Source organism: Athene noctua, chromosome 1, assembly GCF_965140245.1.
Source record: "Athene noctua chromosome 1, bAthNoc1.hap1.1, whole genome shotgun sequence".
NCBI classification, from domain to species: Eukaryota; Metazoa; Chordata; class Aves; order Strigiformes; family Strigidae; genus Athene; species Athene noctua.
In genome coordinates, this window is record NC_134037.1 from 183,806,902 (window position 1) to 183,823,804 (window position 16,903).

General features: G+C 42.5%; 1 protein-coding gene across 1 annotated transcript in view; it reads right to left on the bottom strand.

Moving 5' to 3' along the window:
* Positions 1-16,903, bottom strand: part of CLCN4 (chloride voltage-gated channel 4) — a 43,435-nt gene that overhangs the window by 22,601 nt on the left and 3,931 nt on the right. Inside the window, exons 2-4 of the mRNA XM_074907326.1 lie at positions 8,018-8,169; positions 7,581-7,680; positions 1,748-1,935 (exon numbers count right to left, since the gene is read on the bottom strand). Coding sequence (XP_074763427.1) covers positions 1,748-1,935; positions 7,581-7,680; positions 8,018-8,161 — 432 coding nt within the window. The 5' untranslated portion in view covers positions 8,162-8,169. The remainder of the gene's footprint in view (positions 1-1,747; positions 1,936-7,580; positions 7,681-8,017; positions 8,170-16,903) is intronic.

Sequence of the window (16,903 nt, forward strand, 5' to 3'; positions counted from 1 at the left end):
TATCTTAGAGGCCCTTTTGTTTTGAAAAAGAGCCTAAAACTAAGCCAAGACTAACCTTTTTTTTCCCCACTGTGTCAGTACACTAGGAGGCGAGAAGCACAATTCAAATGCAGACTGAGTAAAGTTTCACAGTGCCCACCTAGCTGATACCTTTCTTATAGGCCACAGCATACAAGTCATGTCTGCTGATTTTGAGTAGCAAGCAAAAGCAATAAATTTTCCCAAGGATATGTTCCATTTATATATTCCAGCTTTTCAGAGTAACAGCATGTCAAACACATGCACAGGATTTCCAAATCCCGTAACAATTGTAACAGTCTCCTCTTTTTTTCCCTTCCCACATTTTTTTGTTCTCTTAAATTCCAACATTGCCACCAGCCCTGCAACTTTATACGAGGGTAGTATTTCTTCACTGTTACAGAGACACAACCACCCAGACCATCTCTTGATGAAGACAGGTGCAAACCTAGCAAAGCTCTGCCAGTGGGAAGCTTGGAACCATGGACTGGCAACTGCACAGAGAGATTTTGTCTGTGATTAAATGGCGGGAATATTCAGGAAGAGAGAACACCCCACTACTTTCACTACGGTTAATCAGAACTATGGAAAATTGGGCTACACATATTCACAGGCACTCTCATCTGTTACTACTTGTACTGTAAACCTAAAGCAGAGAGATTGTCAACCATTTTTTAATTGCCTGGCTGGAGATGATTTGTCTCATGGAAGTATGTATTTTCTTCTGCTATTATTGAACAAACTGCATTACCAGATTATTTTTTTTACTTAAGCCAGTTCTCTTCAAAGCCACATTTATCCCACCTCCATGTCATATTTAATTTTTGTCATATTCAAGCCACCTGCAGAACTGGGGAGGAGAGGGGATTCAAGACAATAATTCTGCCCAAAAATCTGAGTTGTGAAGAGATCAATATATTGAACAGCTCAGGTTGAAAATAAACCATCCTTTTTTGTATTTTTTATAAAAGTATTATCTGCTAAGAAGAACAAAAAGGCTTCTTTTGATTGTCTTCAAAATGAAACTTTGACCTGCTTTGCTTTGAAACAGCATTCTTTGTATTTAAAATTACTACAATTTTGGAAAAAAAAAAAAAAGAAGGTATAGAAAAAAAATCTTAAAATATGTTTCCTGTCAGTCCAGAAAAGCTTTTTCCCTTCCTGTCCTCTCCCCCTGCAAATTTTTCACTTTGGCCATCTCCCAGGGAGCCCATTATTTCCCCAGCTTTCTGCGCTAGCTAAATATTTTGCTATCTGATAGAGAAACTGATTGCAAGAGTATAACAAGCAGTTCTTATGCAGCTCGCACTACTACTCACAGTATTTGAATACATAAAAACCATCTGCAATCCTAAAAAATTTCCTCTTAAATGTATTTGTCAGAGATCATCTTTTTTGTCCCATAAAACTGTGTTTAAAAGAAAAAAATCGGATAGCAGCTCAGGTCCCCCAGTGATTATGTCATGAGTCCTATGAAACACTTTTGGTCTAGTACTGATAAAAGAGAGAGCGATCTCACAGCTTTCCAATTTCCATCACACATGCCACTGAAACAAGAGGACCTCTTCCAAGTTAAGCAGATATAGCTTGTGGAAATGTCTTCTTTTGCAGCGTGCCCAGTTCATTACTTTCTCTTTCAGAGAAACTCTCTAGAGGGAACATCAGCAAGCATGAAAAAAAGGGCATTCCCCAGCCTTCTGTGACCCCAACCTAATCAGGTCTCCCATACCTCAGACTGGCTTACAAGAAGTTCAGACCATTTCTGCCACTGGGGACATTTGTCCCTGTCATCGAAGGTAGTTTCATTAGATGTCCAGCAGCACTGCTCATGGCTGTACCAGAAGGCAGACAGGCAGACACCCTCTTTCAGGTCTGTCATCCAATCCACAGCTAAATCTATCACTCCAGCTAATGTGCCTGGGAAAAGAAATGCAGAAAAAGAAACCGTGACATTAAAAAATATCAAGCTGCAAGGAGAAAACCATGATTTGGGGAAGCAGCTGCAGTGTAAGCATGAATATACTGAAGAACTGGGGACAACAATGAGTTTGCAAAGCAACAGCCACACCAACTTTCTGTCTGACCTTCAGTGCTCTCTCATAAACTTTTATTTTAAATATTATCATTTTCATACTGACTGATTGACAAATAGGGAAGGCGTAATCCTGTCGCCTGTCCCAGGCAGGTGCACCGTTTGGCTGAGCTAAGGAGAACTTCATGCAGGGCCTCTATGCACACACTGAGCTGCAGGTCTCAAGCCACACTGTGTATTTCAGGGGTAGGGGAGGAGGAAGGTACCGTATGTTTTCCTACAGCCTTACTGGTCCCAACGCAGCAACCTTTTAGAAGGAAGATTTCAGTACAGAAATAATATGGATGCCAAATTCTGACTTACGAACTTAACGGAATGGGGCTCTCGATCTGCACATTCATCAGCGATCCAAACATGCAGAATAAAATTATCCTTCTAGTCCTGTCTGTACCAAAAGGACCCTTGTTTCAGTTTTTCCCCAGTAATTACACAGAGCTACAGCGACACCCGGTGGCCACCAGCCACAGACACTGGTAAAATAGATGTGGCCAGATCCCAAGGAAAGAAAATCCCACTTTTCTAGGGCATTTGCTCTGCAGGGATAACAACCTGCCCCAGGACCAGCACCCTCAGAGCAGATGTGCCCTGACGGACGCAGCACCAGCAGGACGGGGAGGCTGGGGGCAGCCAGGCCACCAAAAGGCAGACCTTCCTCCTGTCCCTCAGGGCATTGTTTCTGGAAAGCGTTAAACCACCAGCTGATAGGAAAAAAAGTCATGTAGTGTTTTCTAAACCCCTCTCACAGACAATGGAAAGTAGAAGTCAACAACACTTTTACTGGTAATCGTTAATACAGTTTCAGGAAACTGTTAATGAGTTTGAACAGAATTCATCGGTACATTTCAGTAGAACTAAAACACTGGAAAAATGTTGTGGAAAATGCAAAATGGTTTGGTTTTCTTTTCTTCCGAAACTTGTAGCTTTGTGGGTCCTGCTAAAAATGCAATTACATGAAGCAGGGATGGGGGCTGCTCCCCTTTCCCTGAGCAGCTGGGGCAGACAGGTGGGTTCAAGAGCCAGTGTATTTGATGTGGAAATAAAGTTTTCTGCTTTTCATTCCTGTGAAAGAAGGAAAAAACCCCAACATTTCAAATAATTCAGGCATATGTAACCTGTTTTTTTAATTCCACAGAACAGAAAAACCCTACAAGAGTTCAAGAAAAATACTTGTCACCACACTGACAAGTGATGTGACTTGTTTTGCAGGGACAAATTTTTGTTGTATAGGAATAATCTGAAGAACTACACAGATAGACTAGACAAAAAAAAAAAAAGGCTGCAGAAGGGAGTAATTATGTCTGTGCCAATTATTTTCTTTTATTAAGATGTTGGCTTTCTCTTGCTTACTCTTTTCCATTTTCCCAAGTTTCTATGGAAACAGTGAATCATATTCTTAGATGATGATAAATCACTGTGTTGCTACTAACGTCAGCATGCGTAGTGTACTGAGTTTTGCAGTAAACTCTAAATCCTCCTCCAATTTTCTGAAATGAAACTTTATAGTTTCACTTAGGAAATAGTACAGAGAATTCTTAGCCCTTGGCCATTAGCACCAAATGCTGTGCCTCTTGCATCTCTTGATGGACCTTTATCACCCTCTGCAGTTACCCCAGTCTTCAAAGCTCAAATCACAGTTAATCAGCCAACTGAATATTAATGATACCGAGCAGAAGGTGCAAAGGAAGGCAGATTTTTGAATGTTTTTCCCCAATAAAGTTAATAAATAGAGTGAGGAACAAATACTCAGTTCTCTAATACAACCAGCTCACGTGCACCACAGTGCCTCGAGAAAAAAAAAAAAATAAAATTAAAAAATCCCTTTTGACAAATGCTTTGGGGTCCACATAAAGAGGAAAATGCTACACGCTTTACAGAGAAAAAAATCTTGCAGAATAAGAGTGCAATAGCTAATGCTTCACAAGTCAAGTGACCAGGGCTAGTATTTTTCCAAGTTCTGAATCTCTGCAAATTTAAGTTAAATTAATGGAAGCTGCAGAGTGTTCAGCATCTCAGAAAGTCAAGCCTCTAATTTCTGGTGCTTATCACAGCTGTCTAGACACATCACTGCACCTCTGCAATATAGCATAAGTTTATTTCCCTACATCTCTCTTCATCAAAGGAACTGAATTTGTTCCTTCTTCTATGTAACCTCCTGCCTGGACTGAAAAATAATGAAGTACTCAAAGCCAAGAAATGCTGAACTTCATTTTAGATATTAGCCTTTTACCTCTCTCCTTTTTCTTTGGTTGATGATGGCCAATACTCATTATTTACAATGCCCTAATGAGAATGCTGAAAATTTGCTTTGCTTTGAAAACATATTTTTCCCAATCCACTTGTGCCAGAAAAGTGCATCACCTAAGTGGCATGGCACTGAATTACAGAGACTTTTACACATGCAGCTTCAGTACTGGAGTGTTTCAGTGTTAGTACAATAGTACTTTTTGTCACATAGCTTTAGAAAACACAGACTCTTTTGCTGATAAATAGCATCCACCTTCAGCTGGCTCATAATGGTTAGGTTGTGGGATGGCCACTGGTTTGCAGGCAGGATGGGCAAAGTAAAAACTCAGAATTCCTTAAAAATGAGTGCTTAAAAATTTGGCACTTGCACCCAAAATTTTTAGGGTCATTTCCCCATACATTGTTTTGTATTTCTCAAGAAAGTGTACAAACTTTCTGACTGAGACAGGCCCGGGTAGTATCTTTGTCTGGAGCATCCTGTGAGCAGTTTCCATCTGATTTTCACACCAAGCACCATTCATGGGTGTTACATGTTGGACTGTGGCAACAGTGAGGGGCTCTGCTCAGGCTAATTTACATGTGCACATTCACTTGTGAAACTTTAGTCTGATCTCATACGGCTGCTGTTACATTCTTAATACACTTCAGCATTACTCTACATACAGCTCTAACTCTGAAGCTGACTTAGCTGTGAGCAGGAAGACAGAGAAGACCCTCTCAAGAGGTCTCATCCCCACCTATGCTTTTTCTGGCACTAATGATAGATGTGTGTCCAACGACACTCCAAAAATGGTATGAGTGAGGGCTACTGCCAAACAGGATGGTCCTTTCCTTCCTCCCTCCATCAATTCTTTTCTGTCAACAATACTCTGATTGCTTGCGGCCCTATGGTGACCAACCCTGATGAGCCCACTGATCAAGTCAAAACTAATCTGGTCAAACCCCACTTTTTCTGTCAGGTTGATCCTATATCCAACTCCCCTGTGCAGCTGCACATGCACAAGACAACAGGGCCTGGTGACAGGGACACCGGAGGGCAGGAATTACTACTTTTGACCACATCACCTTGCACTGGCTGTGGAGGTGCAGCTTTTTCAGTGTTGCAAAACCTGAAAGATTCAGTTGACTAGATGGGTGGGATTTAGGCTTCTAGATCAGTTAAGCTCACTTTAAAATCCTGGGCTTAAGTAACTCTTCCTTTCAAAACACATGGAAGCCCTGCCATCCCCTTCCCCAGTAGTCCCACCTTGCTGCCCTCCATCCCCAGCACAGGGGCAGGAGGGGCAAGGTGCTCTGCAAGACCCTCACACCCTTGGTACTACTGCTGCTGCTTCCCTCCTCCTCTCCCACTCCTTGCCACCCCCTCTCCTTGCCCCTGGCAACGCCTGGGCTCAGCTGCCTAGGAGCTCACCCAGTGTCCTTGTGGCTGAGGCAGGCTGCTCTGCTTGGAGCAGTGGTAGCTTCTGCCTGTTCAGCAGGGAAAGAGGGACCATGAAGGAGCTAGACTAGTCCACACAAACCTGTGTGATCATGCAGATGCCCTCGTGGCAGGCCAGCTTCTGTGAGCAGGCAATATTTCAAATAGAGAGGGAAGTTATGTGAAGTACCTCTTGACTGCACCACCAACCTCAAATCTTCCCTCCCCAAACCTCATGAAGAAACCTCATCAATAATCTCCCCATTCATCAAAGGGGTGTTGACCCCTCGCTGAGGTTGAGATGGTGGCTGTCCCAGAAATGCTGAAGGCACAGAACACGTGTCATTTCAACAGCAGACAGAAAAAGTCTACAGGGCTCAGCCCAGATCATAACCATGTAGGTAATTTTTGTTCTCTAGTTGATTCACATGTCCTTGCCCCAGTTTAAAAGCAGACTAATTTGATTTAACTCTCTGAGGTAAAATATGATGCTCTGCACCCGTGTCACTGAAAATGTTGCAAAAGCTAACACATCTCAGCTGCAGCTTATCCTTGACCTCTGTATCCAAGCTGGATGTAACAGCATTAGAGTTTATCAGAGGTCAGCAGCTCTGGCTTTCAACAACCTTGAGGATTTCAGAATGATGTTTCATTGCAAACTGGAACCGAAACAAACCTTCCTGGATATTTTTACTGAAATGGGAGTGTGTGAGTGTATACCATTCCCTGTATAAGTGAGGGGATTACTAATCAGCTTGTGGGAGGTCATTAGAGCTCGCATGGGCTTGCTCTAACTTTATTTGCAAACAGAATTCTCCATCCCAAATGAGGCCAACCTTGGTCTTCAGGCAGAGTCCAGCAGCCCTGGCAGCCTGTAAGACTCTCTTTTCATCTCACCTTCCCATCAAACCTTTTGTGGAAATAAGTGTATCTCTACAAAATAACATAATTTGCCAAAAATGTCACTTCAGCAATGTTTTCTCAAGAACCTTCTCAGTACTTCTGAGGCTCCTGAGCAACTGTAATAAACATATTAACTTGACAGTTGGTAAGCTGGAAATTCACACCATTTGGAAATTGTGAAACTTTACATCATGCTTTTACCAAGCAGCATGATACAACAGCACCCTGACATCACTGAAAAAGCATTAAAAAATGGCAGCTGTTTCAACTTGGTAAGAGAAGTGTAGCTTTCCAAGTTGGAAGATGTGCTAAACTGAGCAGAAGACAGGAGCAATTTGGGAAATTAATGAATTTGCCATATGAGTTTGAGCAGGCTGTTAAATATGTAATGTCTGTCTGGCCTGGAAGCAGATCTGAAACTGAGTCTGAAACTGTATTTTCCCTTCATGCATATATAAAGAAGATAACCCAGTGGATATAGCAATTGACAAAGCTCCCCTTTGAGTGTCCACAACTAACATTTTCCCCACATCATAGTGCCTACTTGCAGAATTAAAGTAACTGAAGACAAGAAAAAGAATTCCTACCAATAAAATTGACTTCTGTGAATTAAATATTCAGAAGGTCAAAGTAGCCCATTGAGTGTAAAGCACTCAGATGCATATTTCCAAAAGCAGTAGAAGAATCCTCACTAGTGAATAACATTTTTTCTAGGTCAGCACTCAGCAGGAGACTTTGCAAGTGGCTATTTTTATGAAGCATAATATAACTGCATGAATGCATAGCCGTCTTTTTACCTTGAAACATCAGCGGAGAGACAATGAAGTAAGAAGAGAAGCAGATGGCACTGCAGCAAACTTGGATGAGATGGTTTCGGGCATAACTGTAATGCTAACACACACATACCTGCCAATAGTCCTATGAGAAGCATTACAACCCATCCTGACCAGGCATCCAGCAAGCTTTTGATGAACTCCCATATGGATTCCTTACTTTTGCTTGTAATCTGAAGTTAAACAAATATAGAGATATGTTGTTAATTCAGGCTGACACAGTTTTAGTGTATAATGTTTAAATCAAAAAACTTTTAACCTCCTAGAAGGTATATACAATTACTCTGCTTCCCCCAGTCCCAATCAGTTTTTAGAGATGCTCTGCTGATTAAGCTGCTGGAAGCCCTTTCATATTTACAAACTCAAGATATACCACATCCATATTTTAAGAAGTCCTCCTCACGTCATAGAGCAAATTAGGAAGCTATACCTTTGGAAACTGCTTGTTTCTCTCACCACCAGGACGGCCGTAACCCAGGGACTACGATGTATCAAAGCCGATGCCTTTACCTTTCTATGGCGGTCAGTGTCACGTGATTTCTCCCTCAACCAGTCAATGGTGTGGAAATCTTCGTAAGTCCCAACGTCGGGGAAAGGCTCATCCAGAAAATCCATCAGGTTGCCAGAACCGTTCATGTCTCCTGCATTGACCATATTAGGGTCTGCATGTAAAAGAAAAACCAGTATGTCAATGAATTCATGCAGCTTTGCCAGACATTTCAGAATCAAGTTTTCCAAAATACCTCCACAAACCACAGTCAAGAGAGCATGAGTCAGTAGCCTCATGGGCACTTACTGAAATCTATGCATTGACACTAGAAAAAGTGTTTTGCTGAAGACTACTTCATGTGAAAAAGCACATACAAAAGGCACAGTGTCAAAATGCATAAATACCACCTTTCCTGAAAACAGCCTGAGAACCCAGGATGTTTCTGGACATTTCTGCAATGATATATCCCAATCACATGTTGGAAGAAGTTCCCTGCCTGCAGTGAGGTCATCAAGTGGACAAAGTCACCAGCTCAGAAAACAAATGAGAATACACTACAATTTACCATCCATCATGAACTGCAGATCTTACATAGTACCATTAGTCATAACACTGCAGTGTTGTCTAGTTTTGCATACTCAAAGCTCTCTGCTTTAGTCTTTTTTCCTCCCACTGCTCAGAAGGCAAAGCTCAAGATCACAGTACGTCTGCTCTGTGTCAAGTCTGGAAATGCAGTATCTTCTTGAAGTTTAAGGGCAGGAGCAAGACTATTCTTGGGAGAATATGAGTGGTTACCTTCTGTCCCATATATAAACTTTCCAAATTTGCTTTTAAGAAAGCAAGGGGAGAAACAGTCACTACATTTCCTGCTAGAGCACAAGAGGAAATGTAAAGATGCCTATCCCAAATCTATAACAAGCAGTTACCAGATGCATTTGATGGTTAAAAAGGAGATCAAAGTAGACAGTGAAATAATATACACTTTAGAGTACGGTGCACAGGCTGAGTGGACATTTTCAGCCCAGAAGGTTTTGGAGGCATGTTCTCTGGATTTACAGACAACAGATATGAAAGCAGAGAAACATCCATGCCCATTGCTCTGAAGCCCTGGAACTTACACCGTGTTCATGCAATGCACATAAGCAAAGCATGAAGAAGTTTACTCATAACCACCATACCTCTCTTTCCTACAGGGAGCTCAGCAACATCTGACTAGGTGCAAAAATGAATGTAACCTCCTTTAAAGGTCAGGTCCCAAAGTAGTCGCGAATATGACAAGCTCCAGAAATGGCTGATATCATTCCCAATGAGAGGAGTATTTAGTAGCATGAGAATATATTAAATGAAGTAGTTCAGACACACAGGGTTGGATTCATCCAACTTAACTTCAGACATCCGAAAGCTTGGTGTCTGGACTGTAAGAACCATCTAGGCTGCCTCTAGAGACAGAGAAAGATGGTGTAAGGGTGGTGGCAGGGAGGTGCCTGCTCCTTTAAAGGTATTCGGTCCTTTTTCAAGGCAACAAGTGATAGTAAGAAAAGGAGAAAGCCATGAACAAGAACATAGAGGGACACAAACCTGATGCAAATTATAAGGGAGTCGTGATGGGAACCAAACCTGGTCAGTCACAGTCACTGATGAGGGCATGTGAGAGTGCGAAAATGTCTATTCCAGTGAGGTTGTCTGATGGCGGACCTTGTCATTTGGGAAACTATGGGAAAAAGAGGGGAAACCTGAAACAAAATACACAGAGACACAGACGTGACAAAGCAAACATGGAGACCACGACAAGAAACAAATCTCACCACTCACACTAATTGAAGAGCTATTAATTGTGTGTGTGTGTATCTCTGGGGTACATGCTCAGCTTTGCTATTGGTTGAACCTGCACATGGGAGAGTGACAGCCACGTCCCCCGGCGTGGACAGAGACCTCAGGTCTGCGGGATGGGCTCCAGAAGCTGGGCAGGACAGTCCTGGGACAGGGTGGCTGGAGGAGGCAGCTGTGTACTTCTACATCACTTGATGCATTGCTCTAAAGAGTGATTATTCCCATCCATACTAAAATAGATGTCCTGGGAAACAGGGTCTTCCAGAGAGTACCTAGGGTCTGTAATCTGAAAAGGCAATCTTAGAAAAAAACAGCTAACAGGGGGTTACAAGAAAAAAAAACACGCAAAAACACATAAGTGGGGACAGATACAGACTTTCAGGGTTTTATAGAACCGCCCGTGCAGAGCCTGTAGCTCCTTGACAGACACAAGACAACTTTTGCAAATCACTGGTAAGCCTAGCACGGTACTAACGACTGCCACCCACTTTCCTCCATCAAGTAGCAAAATGGGGCTTTGATGAGTAAAGAATTTAGATCTTTGAATCCGTGAGAAAGTTTCCCAATTCTGTAACTGGAACAGGCACAAATATGGCAGATAAGCTTTTAATCAACTGTTCATACACCCTGCTGTTCCGCTCGGCCCTCTTTATTTACTGCCTTTTTTTTCCCCTGGCCCCCTTTATTTACTGCGTTTTTCCCCCCCTCTCTCTATTTTCAACCGTTTTACTTCAAACCTCTCAATTTAATTTTTTTTCCCTGGTGGGGACTTTAGGGATGTAACAAGCGTGAATACTCAGCTTTGTCAGTGTCTGCTCTTTGCACTCCACGGGGTAGGACTTTTTGGACGACACAGACAATGTGCTCAGCACAAGCAGCTGAGAAAAGCATTATCTTACAGGCAACCAGCAGGTCACCATTATAATGCTATAGAAGCCCTTTTAAGTGCAGAAATCAAGCAATCTCCAAGCACCGTGGCACGTTTGTCTGAAAGAGAATCAAGCAAGGCAGTTGCAGCCTGAGGAAGGAAATCAAATGCAGAGCAGGTGTCCCACATGGCACTGCTGAGCACAAACAAGCTGCCGCAGGATTGAGGCAATTTAAGAAGCAGCAGGTAAGAGGAGTGACAATTGAGAAGAGCAATACTTCGCCAGACAGAAGAGAGCACACTCCTACAGGTGCTAAGGGAAATTAGAATCTGACGGTGAGATCCTGTGACTGACACCAGGGAGCTGAAGTTGCAAGCGCACCTTGAGTTCAGTGGCTTGTGAAGCATGACCCAGGGCTGGAATGGGAAAAAATGAGGTTAAAGGGTTAGACCATGCTATTATTTTGTAATGCTGTGATATTTTGCAGATCATTTACATCACTCTGTTCTTCCCACACAGTGAAGAAGGACCTGTAAGGAACATGCAGTTCAGACTGCTTGCCTGCATGAAGCAGCCCCCCCTGCTACATAAACAAACTTCTGGGAACTCTTGAGCTGAAAGCATGGCGAGTTTTTCTTAATACAAGAAAACTACCCAACATGCTAGTTATATCACATAAAAAATAGCTTTTTAAGTATGTTGTCAGTGCCCAGCACATGACAGTATTGTGATGGATAATACCAGTCCAGACCACAAGTATGTAGGATAATTACAATCTCAGCCTGGATCTACTCCAAAAATGCATGCTACACAATACGTCCAGGGAGAGAAAAATGTGCTAGAAACCGCAGGGCCACAGAAGACTAAGAAAACAAACAAACTTTGAACTCTAGGTAGCAAACCAATACCTGGAAATTACACCTACCTGGATGATTATCAGCCTTAAAGTTCACTTCGGTTACTACTCTTTTGAAAGCAGAGATGTGAAATCAGATTATACAAAAAACAATTTTAGTAAATAAAACTTAGCTACAGCACTTTTGAACTGAGTACTACAGAGTTCCCATCTTATGTCCTAGCACTAAGCACCTTAAGTATCATTTTGTCTTTATTTTGCATTTATTTATCTCGCCTTACTTCGGCATCTGAAATAATTATCTCCAAAATTTATTTCAGGATAAGCCAACTTGCCCTCTTGGAAGGCAGTTCTGCCAGCAGAGCTGGAGCCTTACACAAATAACTCAGATCTAGATATTATAATTCAATAGACGTAACTTAAGGGCAAATTAATCTCATCTAAACATGAATTGTAGCCAGGTGTACTACAGCAATCCACTCTGATGATGGCAAAATTAGAAGCATTTGTGGTGTGAGTTGTCTCATCCAGCATGAAAAATCTGCTCTAGACTCTGGGCACTAAATCTAGACTCCTTTCATAGCTGTTGAGAGGAAGTAAATTCTATTCAGATGCAGTGTATCTGATGTATTCTAGATATTTACATTAGAATGAGACAGATTGTTTTCCAGAAGTGCTAATTCTTGTTTACAAAGAGGCATCAGAGGTAGACATCCATATCTCATCCAATGAGCCCACTACCAATTCAAAAGGAAAACACTGCAATACCATTACATGCAGAATTAGTAACAAATGCAACTCGTGGTCACTCTTAACACCTAGACATCTAAGAGATTTGGATACTCTGACCGAGTTTATACACTGAAAGGTGTTGAAACTTGCTGAATAAATGTTTTGACATATGTATTTTGTCCCTTTGCCGTTCTGGATCTTAGACAGCCTTGCTGTCCTTTCCACTACTTTTGCAGATGCTGATGCAATGTAATTTGTGCAAGGGCAAACATTTAGTCCCCTATTCTTTTCCTAATAATTCCTGGAATGCCACCAGTTTTTCCTAGGGCAGACATCCAACATTTTCACTGAGCAGCCTCCTATGACTCCAGGCTATGCTCCATGAGAGGCTGCAGCCAGTTTGGAGCCCATCATCCCGTGGTCTCTTAAGGACATTTTCCCCGTTGCTTTGCCTTTATCAGCACTGAATTACATCTGCCGTTTTATTCCCTGCAGTAGAGAGCCTTCTTCAGCTCTTAACAGTGAGCTCTCTTTTTTACTGACTAGCTTAGTATATCTACAAGTGAACATTTTTATCAACACGCTGCTTTAATAATCATGAACAGCTTCTTGCTAAAAACCGAATAAGGAAACAAAGAAATCTAACTGAACTACATTATCTCCTGAACTCAGAGGGTTCTGGTCAGCAAATTTCCCTGGATTTAGACGCATGCCAGACTACTGTGATCCTGTAGATGAAGCAAGGTCCTGGCAGAGATCAATTCACAAATCCAGACAGGTCACAGTGCTAGACTGGCAATTGTGCCTCTTGATGGAAGCTTTCCTGGCTGCCACATAACCCTAGATATCTTCCAGAAACCTTGTGCCAGGCCAACCTGGTGTTCAGTCCCTGATCTCCCAGCTACCCATGCTTCATGTACAATATTCTGAAGCAAGCGAGCAAGAGACATTGCCTTACAAACATTGGAGATGTGGCATGAGAGCAGCTGGAGGTAAGGGTCAAAAGAGCAAGTACAAATATTAGCCCATGAATCTTGGTGACTGTAGGAAGCCAGATAACTTTCAAGTATTCACTGAAGCCTCCTATGTAAAGAAAGCAAAGAAGAGATTAATGCAAACAACCTACAGAAGCCCGAGTGCGAACACAGTTTGCTGCCCAACAGGCTGGGACATGCCAACAAGCATAGGAGGTACTGCATGGACTATAGGTCTCTTCTGTTGCATTTACTCACTTTTTGTTATTTTTTTAAAGAACTAAAAGGTATTACCATATTTAAGGTCACGTTTTTCTGCAGGTCTCACAGTGAGTAAACTTTTCATGTGACTGGGGCCAGCTGTATGATACACCGCAGCTTGGAACTAAGTTTTATAGACAAGCAGTGAATTACACTTACAATGGAAATGCTGACAACCTCTCAGCTTTACAGCACTGTTTGCACTACAGCATGTGCAAATCTAAGAGCCACAGCTAGAAGAGCTCAATTGGTGAACTAACATTCTAGGTATTACGCTGACTGACTGATCAGATCTGAAAGGTATTTGACATGGCAAGCACAGACCAAAACATCCCATGGTTCAAAGAAGCTGAAAAGTATACTGATGGGAAACAACTAGCTGAACAGTCATCAAAGGAAAAGTCTTGGCCCTGGCCTATTGCTACTAGACATGCTAGTTCCATGCTACGTTCTCCTCATCCTGTTTTCTGTTTTAATTGGACGCATTGCGCTGAGGCAGGCAGTACATTTTTTAATGCAGTTCCAACAAGTCTCAAGTTACTTTCAACAGATCACAGTTACTGAATTACTTCAACACTTTAAATGAACATTCACCTACACACTTTCATCTGTATGCTTTTTTTCCTTGAGGACAGTAGTGGGGTGGTTGCTGTGTGAAGCAGAACAGTACACAGACAGCAACGCACACATCTTCAGTGACTCTTCTGCTGTAGCATAAGGAAGAGGTGAACCTGGCACAAGTCTGGGGGAAGAAAGGAGAAGCCTAAAGGCCAATTGCATGTTCCTCAACTCACATCTGTTTGGAGTGACTTTTCCAGGGCATCCAAAAGCATCATCTGTTCCACCTCTTCCAAATGTGGCATGAGTTAGCCAACACACAAAAGCGGAATATAGCGTGTCTCAGGGCTTTTCTATGCTCTGGTACCAACATAACGGTAAAACAGGGCAGATGCTACTCCAGACACAATGCTTTTGAAGTGATTCATGGTCATTTCAATTATGATTCCACCAGAGTTGAGCATGCCGTTGATCTGGTTGGTCAGATTAGCTGTGCTCATGACAGCAGGTACTGCAAAAACTGAGGAGCATGGGGACTGAAAATCCCTGGGATTTCTTTTCCATAGTACCTAATAATGAACAATGCAGTCTTGCTGGTTTACTAACTGGCAGTCATCAAAAGACCCCTTTGTGATGGCAGATGAGTTGTCACTTTCTATGCCCTTAATGCTTGTATGGAGCATATAGTACCATATTCTCAGAAGAGCCAAGCATGATGCCCCAGCCTTATGGCCATTAACTGCTCAACATGACCTATCAAGCAAAGGCACCTTGTCTTGAGAACTGGGTGTTCCACCTGCATCCATCTACCCCCAGTCCCAAGAGATTTCGACCTAGTCGCAGAGGTGGATGCAGAACACCCTCTACCCAGGCCTTGAATTCAGGCAATTCAGAGGTCAGTGCTGCCCGCAGAGTGAGCTGAAGTCAGCATTCAGAAAGTGCCATAAGAGGATAAGGTTGAAGGAGAAAGTTCCTAGAGCTGAGCACTGTTGTCCCACACATCTTCAGTACCACCTTGCCAGAAAAACTGGGCCTGATAGCTCAGGAAGTCAGCAAGCAAGATTATTAATGGGGTGATCTTGAAAGACATGAATGAAAAGTACAGAGAAATGATTAGGGGTGTATGTCTTTTAGGGAGGTGTCAGAGAATGAGGTCTGTTAAGCCCAGAACCAGGAAGGCCAAGGGCAGTGGATGTAATTCCCCTTGCACCATCCACCACGTAGGAGATGATCTAGAAATGGTGATGTGACATCACACCCTACAGGATATAGGAGGCAGATAAATGGTTATGAAAGAGTCTTCTAAACAAGAAGTAAGATGCTGTTGGATGGGGATTTTACATTTTTCTCTTCAGCAAAAGCAAGCAGGCTGAATCACCAGCAAGTTAAACAGGCAGTTTTCTGCAGGTTGAAAAATATCCATGGGCAATTTAAGTCTATTCACCTTAGAAGCCTCAGACTGAACAAGCCAACTGATTTATTGATCTTCTGTGTTAATGATGGTGTTTAAAGAAAAAAAAAAATGTTAAAATGGTCTTGGATCACAGCAAGGTTCAGACTCCTGGAAAAATAAGAAAATGCTGAACCAAGTTACCAAGAAACATAATATGGCACATAAAAAGCAGAGAATAGTTAAATTGGGAAAATACAGAGGGAAAACTGGATATTAAAATTGGCAAATATCTTTCCTACAATTCAAGGACTAATTGCACAGCCTCTGTATTTGAGTAAATAGCACTGCAAACCCTCAGTTTCCCACCATGCAAGTGTGGGCAGGCTGCAGTATCGGAAACATTACTGTAAAATATTGCAGCATTTTACTGTATGGGCCCCACCACCACATTATTAAGGAGTTTCCTGCTATGATAATGTGGGCAAGCTAAATACAGTCACATCTTTGATGTGCAGTTTTACCCTGAGTAACCTCTATGGAAAAAATTATGAAGCCACAGCAGAGCTCAAAAAACACAGGGCACCAGATCACAGGGGAGAGGGCCTGGGAGAGAAGGGGAAAGCAGGAGGGAACATTTGGGATAAATGATGGAAAATTGAGGCACAAAAGGCTCCTCCAGACCAAACCACAGCCTCCAACTGTCCCTGCTCAAACACCACACGTGGTCATGGGGGTTAGTGCAGAGGAGATAATACAGCTCCTTGGGAGTGCAGGCAAAGGGGGCAAGGGGGGACACGGGGTGCACCAGTGCACCCTGAGAGCTGGTAACAGACTGTCAGGGCTTTCCAACCCTTCAGCAACAGCCAGACTCTCTCTTCTCTTTTTCTCCTCCTGGATTACCACACTTCTCATCCTCCAAGGGGTGAACGTTACACCAGTGTCCTGCTCACCACTCCTTCCCAGGACGACTCTCCCTTTAGAAACCAATTCCTTTAAGTATGAAATATCATGTGTCTGGTCTCTGAGTTTTCTTGGAAAGTCTGAGCAAAATTAGTTCAGCTGCTGAGTTATGTCAGAAAGGGAAAAAAAATATCCCAGCTCTTTCCCCACAAGCTCCAAGTGGAATTTTTGCTCTCACATAACTCAAAATCTGCTCTGTATAAAAAAAAAAATGCTAAACTCATGTCTGTGCTTCCAGTGAGTCTTAAAGGTCCCTCCAATAAATTTAGTTACTAGCATAGATGTCAGGGCTGTGGAAAATGCAGGAGGAAAACATTACTGGCTCTGGAACATCCATCTTCATTTTTCAAACTGAGCTGAAACATCTCTATTAAAGGATGCCTCTCTGATAACAGCCCATCAGCTTGGGAAGATGAGCCTCATGGGCCTGCATCAACCCCACACACTCTTGCTTCTTGAAAAAAACAAAATTT